This window comes from Pseudochaenichthys georgianus, chromosome 15 (assembly GCF_902827115.2).
Source record: "Pseudochaenichthys georgianus chromosome 15, fPseGeo1.2, whole genome shotgun sequence".
Lineage (NCBI taxonomy): Eukaryota > Metazoa > Chordata > Actinopteri > Perciformes > Channichthyidae > Pseudochaenichthys > Pseudochaenichthys georgianus.
In genome coordinates, this window is record NC_047517.1 from 26,979,854 (window position 1) to 26,996,676 (window position 16,823).

At 39.2% G+C, this 16,823-nt stretch overlaps 1 protein-coding gene across 1 annotated transcript in view; it reads left to right on the forward strand.

Annotated features, from left to right (window-relative positions):
- The window catches only part of pcsk2 (proprotein convertase subtilisin/kexin type 2), a 39,853-nt gene that overhangs the window by 10,711 nt on the left and 12,319 nt on the right, over positions 1 to 16,823 (forward strand). Inside the window, exons 3-5 of the mRNA XM_034100029.2 lie at positions 4,158 to 4,271; positions 4,689 to 4,797; positions 6,613 to 6,650. Coding sequence (XP_033955920.1) covers positions 4,158 to 4,271; positions 4,689 to 4,797; positions 6,613 to 6,650 — 261 coding nt within the window. The remainder of the gene's footprint in view (positions 1 to 4,157; positions 4,272 to 4,688; positions 4,798 to 6,612; positions 6,651 to 16,823) is intronic.

Genomic DNA, 16,823 nt, shown 5'->3' on the forward strand with positions numbered 1-16,823 from the left:
ATCCAGCTCCAAATTACTTATCTAAACTCCCTGTTATAAACATGCCTTTTGGTGATAGTTTTAGATGTTTTTTTGTATTGCTTTGAATCGGGTTCCTTCATATTTTTTGTTTGTGTATTATTTGTGTTTATATGCCTTCTGTAAAGCATTCATAGGTTAAGTCCAATGGCTGAAATAATGTATGTCATTTTGGATGTGGATCACAGTTTCCTAGCGCTCAAGGTGATATCCGCTAATTGCTTTTCCTTTCTCTTAAATCCAACTATAGCACATTCAAGATGCTGGAACCAGCTAATGGTGTTGGTGTTGTGAAAATACTGAACACTAGTTGTAGATTAATTGTTTATCTGGGTGGACTCAGTGATGAATTGACAAATCTACTTAATACCAAGGATCTGTTGTGTCTTGAAGCTCTAATTTAAATAAACAGTTGGGCTGGGTGATTTGGTGTGTGTTTAGCGCTGCCCACTGTACGAGGCGGTGAAAGTGGAGGTCCTGCTGTAGACAATCAACTAACCCCTCTAATTGCGGTTGTGAAAGGTGCTAATGAAAATATATGCGAGCCACTCCAACGAGCTAATACAGCTAATGGAAGTGTGACAGTGTGGACATGGCCAGGTCTACATTCCAGACGCCGGGTTTTAATCAGATCCTTGACATGCTCATATGCAACACTGCAGTTATTGATTTCTATGCATCACTAGAATGGATGAGGTCAGCTAGCCTGATTTAATGTTGCCTGTTTATCATTCTGAAGTGTCTTTCTCCCATGTCTCAAGGCGGTAGATGTGTATTTCTCAGTCTTACAAGTGCAGTTCTGTCAAAAGAAAGGATTTCGTTGCATCTACATTAATGTATACAGTATAGGAGTTTGACATTTCTGTCGTAGTTTTATTGTGTTCATTTAAAGTGATAACAGCAGAAATTAAAGTGATAACAGCAGAAATGATTAAAGTAAAACATTGGTTTGACACAAACAAATTATCATTAAATATAAGCGAAACAAAGATTGTTATTTGGAAAATATAAAACAAATCCACAGGTGGAATTAATACTAGATAACATAAACATAGAAAGAGTATATGAAATTAAGTTCCTTGGTGTGGTTTTAGACCACAAAATCAGCTGGAAACCTCATATCACTCATGTAAAAGCAAAACTGGGAAAAGCCAGACACATTCTGAACTACAACTCATTGTATACTCTATATAACACACTGATATTGCCATATCTGATTTACTGTGTGGAGATTTGGGGAAACACATATAAAACCAACCTACAGCCGTTATGCACATTACAAAAAAGGGCTATAAGAGTTATCAATAATGTTGGATATCTTGAACACACTAATGTATTATTTTTGAAGTCACACATATTGAAGTTCACTGATCTGGTTAAATTTAAAACGGCACAAATCATGTACAGAGCAAGACATAATCTACTATAGGAAATAAAAAACATTGTTCATAAACAGAGATGGTGGGTATAATTTGAGAGGAAATCTACATTTTAAACAACTCAAGGTCAGAACAACTCTGAGAAGTATGAGTATAACAACCTGTGGGGTGATTTTATGGAATGGGTTGGAGCAGGAGTTAAAACAAAGCACAAGCATAATTTAGTTTAAAAGGATGTACAGAAACACTTTTTGGATAACTATGAGAATGAAGAGAGGTGATTGAAGATGATAAATTATTGTATATGTATGTATAAATGTATGTAGGAATAACTTGCATAATGATTTAAAGGACAATCATTGATCAAGTAAGGGGTGGGAATTAACAAGCATTTGCTTCCTCCTACTCCCTTTCGGACACATATGATTTTGTATTATTATTAATATGAAGACTTTATTTTCGTTGAATATATAAATATTATCATGAATGTGGATAAATACTGTATTTTAACAATACGGTATTCTGTTTTTCACATTTGTTATTTTTTATTTGTTATTTTTTTTAAATCTGTTCGAAATAAAGATTGAAATGAAAAATGAAAGGAGTCAACACTCAATTGAGCAGAAGCCTTGAATGTATATGGATGGATGTTTTGTCCCAGAAGCCCTAATCTTTGTTGAACTCTATTACTGGAGCCTGCTGACCCACTTTTGACTTACCCACTAGCTTTTCCTTTTATTCCTCGGATTCCTTTTCTATGTCTCTTGTCCTCTGCAGTCCTTTTACAACACATGCCCTACATGGATTTCAATTGAGACCTCTATTCATGCATGTATCCTGGCTTGGCCTATCCATCCATATGTGGTTCCTTTCTCTCATATTATTTTTACTTGATACAAATACAATCTATCTGTCTTTAAAAGGTGGACAGTAGAATAGATCTGTGCGAATGAGCAGCATCCCTGGCCCTGAAAGGCCCATGTCTGGGAAAGCCTGGAGGATAAGGACAAGGAGAAAGGAGAGAGGCAGCAAAGCTCTTTGATTTGAAGTGAACTGGAGCGTTGGGAGCAGGCAGTGGGCAAAGGGGCAAAGGCGGCGAGTGATGGCGGTGCACAGGCACAGTTTGATGTTGTGAGTGGGCAGTATGACATGTCATCTCAAGGGAAATACCTGCTCTCCTGCCAAGTGATGGAATAAAATGATGATGGATGGAGAGAAGGGGGGGATGCAGGGAGACCTCACTGTGTAGAAAGTCCTGGTAGTTTCCCTCTGAATGCATTTATGTAACAGCAAATGTGACATAAGGCCAAATCAAAACGAAAAAATACATTAGTTTTCACCATTTTAAATCCTCCAGACAGAAGATTAATATGCAAATAGGTTTTTTTTCCCAGAAGTGACTTGTCATTTAAAGGACTTACAGACGTGTCGTTTTGCAGTGTGTGTGCATCCTGATTGCCTAGACTCTAGAGTATGCCATAAAAGAGAGGTCCGGATGAATAGGCTTTGGCCATTTTAAAAGGCCATCTTAAGTGCTCTGCTCTCTTATCTGTGGTGGTAAACACACCGGACAATGACTGTTTCTCTCCGTCACTGCAGTGAATTTGCTCATGGTGAGCACAAGAGGAACATTAAGCCACAGGGACATGCTTTCAAAATGTAGCTGGAAAATACCTTTTTTGTTTAGTATTAAATGATTATTAGTATTTAAGGTAGGATAATAGAACACAATGAGTGTCCATTAAATGTTTGGAGTGCTTCATTTTATTAAAAGAGGGCCTTACCTGTACACCCACACACATAAAAAGGATCCAACCTTTCAAATTATATAATTGTTCCTCTGTGACCTTGGTGAAAGGTACTGTTAGTAATAAAGTACAACATACTTCAGACATTGCCAGACTCTAATAGATGTAATGACTCATACTTCCTTTACCTCACTTTAACCTCTTCAGTTTTTCCTAACGTGTGAATGGGGGACTATTTAATGAAAGCTCATTGGATACCATTTAAAATTAGGAATGACACATGTATTGGCTGCTGTTGATTGCTGTCCTCTCCACAAATGCTGACAACGATGAAGGCAGTGAAATATTAGGAGTGTATTGATTTCTAAATGCAGCAGAAATTAAAATACAACACCATTGCCAGTCATTTCTATAAAAGCTGTCAGCTAATAAGGCATCTACATTTCAAGACATTTATCCTCATCATTTATGTCCTCTGTCCTACGTTATCTACTGCTTGGTTATTAGTATTGTGGCAGCTTTCAGTGAGCAATTTCAATCCAAAACACAGCTGTTCATCCGCCTTTAAGTGTCTTTGATGATTCCAAGAAACACAAACGTATTTGTGAGTGTAATTGCTATGGCTTTTTGTTAAAAATGGACTCAGGGAGCAGAGAAAAAAGACTCCATCTCTTGTGTAGCAGGTGAGTTTGGAAGCCTTGGCTCCAGCTGAAGCCCTTCTGATTAGCAGGGGAAGAATAGGGCTATTGATTTACATGATGCTCTGCCTTCATGGTACAGTAGAGCACAGCTGGCTTTGATGATTTCCTACGTACAGAGCAGCACAAACCTCCATCTCAACCCTCATACCAAGTCATATTTCAAGTTTATTTACGTGTTCCAGCCGAGTTACTGTTGTGCACTAACAATTTCATTTTGCCCTTTGTATGATCCTTTCAGAAAATGTTTTTGTGATATCATTTCTTGCCTGAACTGACTCTGACCTGGCATTTATTTTGCTTTTCCACCCCAGGTAAAGAATGTCATTGAGCAAGAGGGTTTTGATCGTCAGAAGCGAGGCTACAGAGATATCAATGATATTGAAGTCAACATGAGTGACCCTCTATTCACCAAACAGTGGTATCTGGTGAGTTATCAGCCGAGCAGCAGTCTGCATGCAGCCTGACCTTCAGCTCGAACCACCATTCTTCCACCCTAATTACTCAGAGGCCAGCATATTCCCCACTACTTTCTGAATCAACGTTGTTATTCATTCATGAATTAGTCTTGCCAATAAGGTCCGTGCCACATCATCGCTGCATTCACGCCGCCTAGTTTCCTCCCCTCTTGTTTACTCTAACTGGCAAGCGTGACTTTTACGCTGCGGTTAGCTCGCTGTCAACTCATCTTGCTGACATTTACTCCCCCTTCTCACACCCCCAAACAGTCCTTATCCATAGCCTCCTCTTCCCACACACACATGGTCCATGTTGACTAATGTTTGTATGTTGCTCACCTGGGTGCCATGAGTCATGGATGTTCTCCATATTGCCTCTGTGATTAGATAAACACGGGCCAGGCAGACGGGACCCCTGGGCTGGATCTCAATGTGGCTGAAGCTTGGCAACTGGGCTACACGGGCAAAGGAGTTACCGTCGCCATCATGGATGACGGTGAGTCGTACACATTCGATTAGTAACTCTATTTATATCTATAAGGAATGGGAAAAAAGTAGTTTTCAAGAGTATGTATGGTAACCACTACAATTCGGTAAAGTGCATTTGTTTAGATTGTTTGTCATTCTGTGTTAAAAGCGATTCACTGAATCAAAGTGTGATTTAATATGAGACATACAACTAAAGCTATTCCCCACTGTGCAACGAAACCCAACTTGAAAATCCAACTTTATAATTGTCAAGCCTAAGATGTAGTGGAATTTTCGCAAACTCTAATGAAGCATCTTCAATCCTTTCGGTATATCTCTGAAAAAACATTTTGGAGTTAAAATAGATGCAATATACAGTATCAGTGTATGACCTTTTTGATAGTATAGTGTTGGGAAATGGTGTGGAAATTGGCAGTAGATTAAAATACACAAATATAATAAAGTAAATAATACGACAATGCTTAAAAAAAGGTATCAAATCAAGAAAATAGTAGCAAATTATCAAATTGTTGGCAATTAATTATATGTTGATCGATTCATAAATTGACTCATTAGGCGCTTTCACACCGGAGTACTTTTCCCAGGACTAGTTCCGATAGTTCCTGGGATTTTGCGTTCACACCAAAAAGATCTGGAACTCAAACTTTTTTTCGGGAACCTTTTCACCCCTTTTCAGTCCCTGCTAGAGAGGTGGTACTTTGCTGGGGAGGAAAAGGTTCCAATTTCTGATTGGCTGGGCAAATTGCAAACCACGGCCCGTAAAACTCCGAAAAGTTTTTGTGAAGCTGCCATTTTATTTGCTCGCATTAGCATTAGCATTAGCCCAGCGCACCAACAGAGAGAGACTAACTTATGGCAACACAAAATAAAACGTGGGAGCGGTGGATTGATGAGGAGGTGTTGGCGTTCTGGCGATTTACCCGGGGGGCTCCGGGACTTCGGGTGGCAGTATACGCCCTGAAGTTGTTTGCGACCTGCCAGTAAACCCAAAGCAGAAGAAGAAGAATTGACGTCAGCGGCTTCATTTCAAGCCCCGAGGAAGTGCGCCAGAATCTGATGAAAATATTCGTTGTGTCCAAACGGCGGTACTACAATTTCCGTATCAGTCCGTGACGTCACTGGGCCCAGAAATACTTTTTCCCATCGACTAACATTGGGATAGAGATGTCTGGAAATCAGCGGATCATTTTTTTAATCTAAATAAATAGTTCATAAAAATATGAACTATTTTATAGCCCTTATTATAATCATTAGGTCCTTAAAGTTGTAAAATCCACTAAAAGCCGAATCTATTTTCGGTCTCCATTAATTCTACTGAGCCGAGAGTGGGAGCTCCGGGGGCGGGGCTTAAGGGGCGCATGCTCCGTGAGCGCACATATGGGTTCTTCTGCTCTGACAGCCAGGCATGATGGGTAATCTGTGATGTTTCGCTCTCTCAAAAGTTGGGCCATTTTGTCCTCATGCGCCAATGAGCAGCTCTCATAGGAAAGAACGAGACCCCGCCTCCGACGCTGTATCCAGTTCTTATTATACATCCATGCTTCATTTGCGTAGTCCTCCCTCAGGGACTTATTCCGGTGTGAACGCGATCTACTAGATAGTTCAGGAATTTAAGAGTTCCGGGGAATTAAGTTCCGGGAACTATTCCTGGGAAGAGTACTTGATGTGAAAGCGCCTCTTGTTAAGTTATTTGTTTCCTGAGTAAAGAACCAAACTATATGAAAATGTGGTGAAGAAGACACTGAAGGTCACAGTATCCTCTGTAAAGCACCTCCTCTCAGGCTTAATTATATCACTGATTAATGTCAAAATCACATTTCAGGAATCGACTATCTACATCCCGACCTGGCATCAAATTATGTGAGTACTCCAGTCTTATTGGATTTCATATTTTCCTTCCATTTTCTGAAGTGCTGTTCATAAGTGAAGCAGGAGTTCAGGTGGAGGAATTTCATGGACTTTTTTTGGCGTGCCATTGGCAGTGACAGGTGCTTTCCACGTTGCCTTCATGGCTGCCGAGTCTCCTTGTAATCGTGGAGGACGCAGAGGCAGGCAGACGGCCAGCCAAGCTGTTTAATGTTAATGCACACTGCACTGTGGCAGGCCGATCTGTCACAAGCAGAGATAATGCCAGGGTAGTTGGCGCTGCATAATGTGATGCTCTATCTCCAGAATACTGATAAAGCCTTAAAGGACAAGAAGGATTGCTTAATGGAATAAGGAAGCGAAGAAGGCTTAGTGCGATTTGATTATAAAATATGCAGCTTCGTCAGCACGACTGCTGTTGTATTGAATCCAGGATGTTTAAATACAAACCTTGCAGGGTGCCTAAGGTTGTTGTTACAGACTGGGTTATGTGATTCGTTTGCCTCAAAACAATGGACATTTTCTTATTAAGACAGACCAATTTTTTTTCTTTTTGTTAATATATTGTTGGAAAAAGGTGTTAAAGATTACACGAGTACAGTGTGCTCTCTGTTATGCTTTTTCCCCTCAGCTCATTTGCACACTGTGAGATCCTTTTGAATGTGGCTTGCATAATAGTTGGGTTTTTTTCCGGTGTGCATCAGTCTGTACTCTTGGATCTAGGTCTGCCTGCCTTTGCATGTTTATCGCCTGTGAACAGAGATGAGCCTTGGCCCCAAAAATAACACTCAGCCTCAGCTGGGGTGATGCAGGAGCACGCTCTACTGGAGTGATGGATCACGCTGTGCATAGATCTTGTGTGTATTTGTGTGTGAGTGAGCGAGAGAGACACTGTATGTTATCCTGTTTTTGTTACCGTCGCCATGGTTTTTCGCAGATCCACAAAGACCTCCTATCAGCAGTCTTATTACATAAAAAAAAAATGCAATATTGGGTTTATGTGGCATCTGCCATGTGGTTGTGGATGTTTACGTGTATATGCATATCAGCTTTGGACAAGCACAGCCTTTTTTTATTTCAGGACTTCCTATTTGGTGTGATGACGACCTTTAATAAGATATATTTTGATATGGTTTGTTGATTGGGAAAATTAGTTGACCTGAGATAAGACATTCATAGCTTGCCAGTTCAATTTCATGGCATATTTGAATATTTATTTGCACAAATAAAAACATATACGGCAGATTTAATAGCAGATCAACTGTATTATTTGTTCCTTCTTTAACAGTTTTAATAAATGATAACTATCAGTGATTCATTTCTTTGTAATAAAATCGTGATTAAGATTTTACCTTATTCCTGAAGCTCCGGAGCTATGAGTGTGCAGTTACTCCTTCCATCTCCAAGTTTGCCAGCACCTGATCAATACTGCTATTGTGTTTAGCTGCTACAATATTCTGAGGATTTCGAAGTAACCGCAGCATTGATCGGCAGGTGACGTTTTTTTTTATTCTGTCTGCAAGTGTTATTCTACTCAGGGAAGTTACCATGACAACATTTTATGATGTCACACAAACAATAAATTGATCTCAAATGTTGCTTTTGTGTGAATGAGGGATGAAGAGAGGGAGTAATACAGAGAGGAGTCAACGTTTCTAAAAGATTTATTTTTCAGCCTGTCCTCCTACAAAAAACGACCATATAGGCCGATTGTTCATGCCCTTATTACGACCCAGAGACACGTTTGAAAGTGTATGTTGTTTCTTACACGACCACTAGAGGTGCTCTAGTTAATTGCAAACGCTCCGGAGGGACGTTTATTCACAAATAACCCTCTCTGGAAAATCCTAAATTGTGGAATAGTTTGGCCATTAAAATGCTTTTTGATTCGATTTCTGGCGAGAAGTGTATATTGTACTCTTAGAATCCACGTCCAGTCGATGTGTAGGATCTATAGTTTGATAGATATTACGAAGATGATTTGAGGTCTCGCCAGGAGAACGTGTATATGCGGCAGCTTCCATGTAAAGTTAGCGTGGGTGAAAACAGTTTTTCCGGTCTCGTCGTTTTCATAATAAAACCGGATATATTCCCCTCACTGTCAAATGATTACACAGTGATATGCATTACTCATCCACTAAAAAACATCAGTTTATCCTTGTTAATTGCACAATATTGATTGGTTTGTGTACAATGCTTTTGTGTTTTTAACCTTCGATTCAGAGAAACAAATAGTTTTTTAGGAGTTTAGACACCACCGTTTCCGAAGTCACTACTCTACCCAGAATCCCCAGCTATCGTTTGGGACTACAACATCCACCTTGCTTTACAAACCCCGTGATTAGTCATCAAGTCCTGTGATTGGATGTTGGAGTGGCAGTGCGACAAGGTTACGCTGAGCGTAACAGCTCTATGAAATGGAATGGAACCACGGCAGACTTTCCAAAACTGGAATTGGACGGGTCCAGCCCCCGGGTCCAGAATTCAGGGAAGGTGCCAAAATAAACTATGCAATATATTGGACGTTAAGTACTTTGTCAGACTTCACATTTATCTGTGGATAACACCAACGTTTTTTTCTTATTCAAAAGAAGACCTTAACTTAAAGTATTCTTTAATGTTTAAATAAAGCCTTATTAGTTTGTCTGTTTTGCACATCCTCCTGTTAATATCTTTGGACGTCCGGCACTAAACTGTTTTATTGTAGAGATCACTACAGTATCTTCTTGATATTTTCTATTCTATATTTCTATCATGCCTTCGACTTTCCCCCAATTTTGTATGTAGGCTACTCTTAATATTTAAATGTTTTCATCAAATAAAACATATTCAACAACAAAATTCAATAACGTGCTTTAACCACTAGGCGGTGCGGGTTAAAAAACCAGTGGTGTAGTTAATAAAACATAATAATATCAAACATAATATGACTATTAACTTTATTGTGAAATTAAAACAGAACGGTAAAGGAAAATACAGTTTCAGTCAACACATCCTCACTCCCAGGTCGGCCTATGTTGACGTTATGTCAAGTCCCCTGCCGGCTTTTTCCAATGCAAGGGGGGGGGCCTTAGAGTCCATTTTCAACACAAGGGGAGGGCCCTTAGCGTCCATTTTCAGCTTTCCGGGATGTCCATATGCTTCTATGGACGCTCATGGAAGCACAGCATTCGTTTGTGGAAGTAAGTATTCCTCTTACTGTCGATTGATTTTACAGTGATATCTGCACTACTCATCGACTAAAAAACACCAGATTATCCTTGTTAATTACACAACATTGATTGGTTTAAATTGTGTGCAATGCTTTTGTATTTTTCCCCTTCGATTCGGAGAAACAAATCTTTTTTCGGAGTAAAGGATGGCAGAAGACACTACACTACCCAGAATCCCCAGCTATCGTTTGGACTACACCATGTGCTCTGTTTGACAAACCCCGTGATAGTCCTCAAGCTCTGTGATTGGAGAGTGTGCTCCGAGGGTTACCGAGCCTCGAACAGCACTTGAAATGGGATGGAACCATGGCAGACTGTCCAAAACTGGATTTGAACGGGTCCACCGCGTCACCCCCTCCCCCACCCCGTCCCCAGAACTACACATGCTGGCTATTCTGTTTCGCAACATGTTCTCTATATGGCACGTCTCTACTGGGAGTTGTAGTTTTAAAAGACGTTTTCGTATTTCCCATAATAAGAAGTTGCCAGTATTAAACTGTGTACATCCCTGGAGGTTTAGGGGACAGGAAACACTCACATTTAAAACATATAATTAATAAATGGGTGAAAATTGCTTGTGCCCATAATGGGCAGCATTAATATATATACACACATGCCAGCTAAGGTCAGAAGAGCTTTATTTAACAGCTGGTCTTATGTTTGTGACCCCTCCTGTTGTTCATTGATGAGCCTGAAACATGCACGTGTCAAGGTTCAGAGGCAAATTTTGCAAATATGGCAGTAGCCATCGATCAGCTTAAGATAAGATATACTTTATTGATCCCAAGTTGGAACATTTGCGTTACATCAGCATGTGTAACAGTTGTAATGCAGTGGTGTTTATTTGTAAATCATTTAGTATAATCACACACATTCTGTGTTTTATATTTAACAATTCTGTGTTCTTTATTTATTGATTGTTCAATACCTGACAAGGCTGGAGATGAAATATCTACATACATCTTATAAGAGTATAATACATTATGTATAATATCAGTTAAAATAAGTGCTTCAACATAGTTAACATTGCTGGAGGTATGCACACATATTGATAGATGTCTTGTAATGCACTATTGAGGAACCTGCAACCCAAGTTTTTCATTCAGTGCAGAACTACACCACAGTTGTGTAGGCCTATATGATATGTCAATAAATCTACCAATTGGATCAAATATAAAAGTCGGCCGAATTAGTGTTGATACTGCAAGGAGACGTATTGTGTGAAAAGAAATGTAAGATGTTGTTTAATGGCTGATATATTTATGATCCACGTCACGTTTTCAGTTCCTCATGTTTGTCTAGAGCAGGGATGGGCAACTTTGATGGTGGTGGGGGCCACATAATTGATGTACTGGCCAACAGGGGGCCGCAGCTTCACATGGAACACACACACACAAAAATTCCATGTGTTGTATGTAATTATTAACAAATATACTAAATCTGACATCTTCATTGTCATTTTACAATCAAAGGGAACATCCCCAAAAAATGGGAACATCCTCTAATAAGCTCACTAGACAAATATCAGTTCACAGACATTTTATTTCATTTTTACAAGTGGCATGTTTGTATTGAACAGGTTATTAAACAGTGGAATAAAGCTATTTTAAACTATTGGAAAGCACGGAAATTGTGTGTGTATTGAGATTAACCATTAAGATGACATAAACATGAAGTCATGAACACTAACCCAGACATTAGTTGTCTAACTTGAACCTAAAACACTTGTAGCCAGTCTCTGCATTCCCCTTATTCCACAATAAGGGGAATGTCAACACGCCCGCACTCTGCTGTTCCTCAGCGCCACTCCCCCTCCCTCCCGCTGAAATTATGAATGAAAAGCGTAGTAATCATAGATAACACGGCAGGGTCCGTGACAGTTTTTTTTCATCTGATTTCAAATAAACAAAGTCTTTTTAAGAATATTAAACTTTTTTCGCCAAATTCAGATGATAAATACAAATGTTAAGCTTGTAAAGGCATAATTACAAGAGGCAATTTAACGTCACAGCAGGCATAACAACAGCCGGTGTTTCTTGTGAGGGTTTCCCCGGGAAACAAACACAATACACACAAATGCGTCACAGATTATTTGAAATCATGTACGCAGCTCGCGACGTAACTAGGAGTCTAGTGGACGGTATCAAAAAATAAATAAAACAATTTTTTTTTTTTTATTAATTACATTTTTTATAAATTAATCTGAGGGCCGCAAAAAGAGGAGGTGGGGCCGCTATTTGCCCATCCCTAGTCTAGAGGACTTCTCATCAGGGCTCTATAAATACAGAACTACGGCAGATATGTAATATTTAATGCAGCCGAACCGTGTATTACAATGCCGGTATGTGATGACTTTCAAAGAGAAAAGCAAGCACACTCGGAATAAGGTATTATTTTATTTAAAAAAAATGTTTTCGGTCTGTTGTCTGTCCGGTATTTGTTAATGACGATGTGCTGTGAGATGTGAGACTGGAATTGCACAGGGGAAAATAACGTATCTTTAGATGCGGATTTTGTTAAACTAATATGTTTACGCTGTGGACCAACACTATACATTGACGGGGAAGGGGGTAGCAATAAAGATAACACCATTAAACAGTTACACAACATAACAGAAATAATATCGATAGCAGCGTGCCTAGCAACCACCTTGGTAACAATGCAAACGTTGGACGCAATTTCCTGAAGTAATCTTCATAATAACTAGCAAACTAAAGATCATGTACATCCACTGCACACATCATCTGAAATAACAACTCATATTTCTCGCATCAAATGACATCAAAACGCATTTTAATGGCCAAACTAACTTTAAAATAGGCATTTTCCACCGAGAATAAAACGAAGTTCGGCCATGTTTTTTTTCTGCAGGGAGAAATTTGAAGATCACGTGACGTCAAACAGAGCACATGGTGTAGTCCAAACGATAGCTGGGGATTCTGTTTCTCCGAATCGAAAGTGAAAAATACAAAAGCATTGCACACAATTTAAACCAATCAATGTTGTGTAATTAACAAGGATAATCTGGTGTTTTTTAGTCGATGAGTAGTGCAGATATCACTGTAAAATCAATCGTCAGTAAGGGGAATACTTACTTCTGGGTGTAAAATTCTCCGTTATCCAATGAGAATGGACGCTCTCATTGCCTTTAAGGGCAGTCGACACAAACGAATGCCGTGCTTCCATGAGCGTCCATAGGAGCATATGGACATCCCGGAAAGCTGAAAATGGACGCTAAGGGCACCCCCCTTGCGTTGAAAATGGACTCTAAGGCCCCCCCCTTGCGTTAGAAAAAGCCGGCAGTGGACTTGACATAACGTCAACATAGGCCAACCTGGGAGTGAGGATGTGTTGTTTCAGTCTCTCGATTTGAAGCTTATGCATTGTACCATGAACCTGTATAGACCTGTAACAGTCAACTGCATGAGGAGTTGGAAAGGTAGTTCAGTAAATAATATCTTTAAAAACTACAACAAATCCCTTTCTATCAGCTGTGCACCGTTATGGTGTAAATATAACCTATCTACCAATTGGATCAAATATAAAAGTCAGCCGAATTAGTGTTGATACTGCAAGGAGACGTATTGTGTGAAGGGAAATGGAAGATGTTGTTTAATTTCTAATATATTTATGATCCACGTCACGTATTCAGTTTTGTCGGCATTTCTTACAGTGTGTCAAAAGGTCTTCTGATCAGGGCTCTATAAATAAATATTTACGGCAGATGTGTAATATTTAATGCAGCCGAACCGTGTATTACAATGCCGTTATGTGATGACTTCCAAAGAGAAAAACAAGAACACTCGGAATAAAGTATTATTTTATTTAAAAAAAATGTTTTTCCGATTTTATATCGCATAAACACCATATCCCTGAAATGCATTGCGGCTAAAACAATCGATCAAAACCTCTGAAAAAAGAAAGGTGTCTCTCAGAATCGAAAGAGAAAAACCTATGGGAAAAACACAAAAGCATTGTACACAATTTAAACCAACAAATGTCGTATAATTAACAAGGATAAACTGATGTTTTTTAGTTGATGTTAAATCATTTGATTATTGGTTTTATTATGAAAACGTAGAGACCGGAAATACTGTTTTCAACCCGTAACTTTACATGGAGGCTGCCGCATACCTCAAATCATCTTCGTAATATCTATCAAACTATAGATCCTACATATCGACTGGACGTGGATTCTAAAAGTACAATATACACTAGAAATCTAATCAAAAAGCATTTTAATAGCCAAACTATCCTACAATTTAGGATTTTACAGAGAGGGTTATTTGTGAATAAACGACCATCTGTAACGTTAGCATTCAACGGGAGCACTAGAGGGCAAAAACGTTCAAACGTAATTATAGGACGTATTAAGCAACAATTGGCCCATTTGGTCGTATGAGTTGGAGGACTTGTTATTTTTCCCAGAAGCTCATCGTACGCTGCGACAGAAACATCTTAACATCATGTTCACAACCACTGTTCCAAGAGCAGATGTAAAGTATCCAGCTTCCCTGTCAACTCGGACCTTGTCAAATAGTTTCTCTGATGTTCCTTTGACTTTAATGCATCTTGCAAAAGGACTTTCTCATAAAGTCACATTATGCAGAAATCCTGCTTCTGCTCTCTAGATTACAGATTAGCTTTATCAGTTTCCAAAGGACAGTTGAAATCAGCCATGATAACACGATGAATGGCCCTAAGAGAGGGGATGTTTTGTCTGTGCTTCAGGAATTATAAACATACCCAACACCATGACAGGCTTTACTCTGGATTTAAAATATGTGCCTTTTGAGTTTCAGAAGTACTAAAAGTATAAGAATAACAACATATCATTTTAGGTAAATTCAAAATCAGTACAGAAATATCATCTCCAAAGGGCCACAAGCTAAATCTAGGAGATTGTTAATGGGAGAGAATATTAGATAGTGTTTTCGTTTGTTTGTTTAAATCAATTAAATGAATATTAGAAGTATGAAGGAAGATAATCACTGTTTAGTAAAACTGATAATAATAACTCACAGACATCATGTCATAACGTCATTCTCCCCCCTGCCTTCACTGTGTCTCTCCAAGCTGTCACTACCAAATATAGCTAACATGCTATAAAACAAATGCATGCATCTATTATGCAAGAACTAAAACTGCAACTAAACCAGTAACTTCAATCAATCAATCAATCAATCAATCAATCAATCAATCAATCAATCAATCAATCAATCAATCAATCAATCAATCAATGTTTATTTATATAGCCCAATATCACAAATGTAGATAAATGTAATGGATTACAACATGCACTATGTCCCTGTGTAGTGGTGAATGTGGTGGATTAGAAGTAACAATAGGCAGAAACTTGAAATATTTAAGGAAAGTAAAATCATTTAAATTGAAAAGGACAGCTCCTTAGTTAATTCTACTTAAACATATGTTTCTACCTTATCTATATGTTGCTATATACTGTTTTACAAAAACGTAGAAGCTTTAGGTCTTTGATCTTTGGAGTACTACTCGCTCCCAGAAAGGTGAACAGACGAGGGTTTGCAGGGAAAGGTGAGGTGTCTGAAGCTTGGGACAATCCATCATTACGACCATGGTTGCTCACAGGACAGCAGAGGAAGAACAGAGTCTGATTGATAGCAGGGGATATGAGCTTGTGAAGCACAGCGAGGGATTCATGGACATACCCCTGTGTCATTTATTACCGGGACTCAGCACTTTTCACTCCATTTAATGAAGGAGGAACTTGAGCACAAAACTCGACTAGCATGTTCTCCATTTACACATCAGCTCTCTGTTGATAAGAAACATTTTAAGCTTATTCTTGGATTTTTTGAAATGTTTAACCAGCTACACTGCTGATGCTGTACCACTTATAACTCTCCAAGAAAAAAAAAGACAAAGAAAGTGAGCAAGTAATCGCTTATGAGGGAAACAGTTGGCATTCGTTTTTCATATTTATCCTCACTTCTCTTTAAACAGTCACAGAATCACCTCTACGTCAGAAAGCCCTTGTCGCCGTAAGCATTGCTTCCTCTCGGAGTCACCTGCTCCACATCCTGATAATTACAGTGTTTCTCCATTGGGTCAGTAAGCCTTGCTGTTTTGCTTTCTCTCTTTGTCACCGACTGAGTCATCTCGTCTAAATGTCAGCCAGCAGAGCTGTCAGGCGAGCTCGTGGAAACGGCCGCCAAGATTGATCCGATGTGTTCAGCTCTATGGCTAATGACCCCGGCTGTGGCTTCTCCATACTCGGACCAAACAAAGCACCTGTTACTGGGTTACAGGGCAAAATAGATACCACTCCAAGGGACATGAGTGACAGCCAGGTATAGGGGAGATTAGAGCAGATTGCAATAGCCTGATTGTCTTTTGGAAGTGTTGTACAGAAAGAGCAATAACTGTTAGACTTTCCCGAAGATGTCTGCAGAATCTTGAACCCAACTCTGTGTGTCTGTGTGATCCTCAGACGAGGCTATTCTGGGAATTATGTTGACTGTATAATGTCTCTGGCAGATATGTCTCTCCTGCGTCTTGTTTCTCCAGCTTTTCCGCTGCTGTTCGTTCTTATCCTATTACTTTTGGCCATGTGGAATTAAATGCTGGCAGTGATTGGGCCATTATTTTCTCAGCTAGAAATCCCCGCTGTGACCACACATTATTCCAGTGGAGCCGCAGAGTAGAGTAAAGACTTGTAGTTATATTTGAGCTGAGTTTGTTTCTGTTAACTTCTCTAGAAAAACGTTTTTAACAAAACACATTTATTACTGGTCTGTCGTATTAAACTTATGAAGGTTTTATGGAGATTTATTGGCTGAAACTGGATTTTTATTTTTCAACTGTTTTCAAAAGTGTATAACCACCTGTCCATCGTGCCAGAAGCCTCTGCCAGAGAAAATAAAACATGAGCTATAGTTTTGTCTGGTTTCCCAGGGGGTGAGTTATAGTCCAGGGT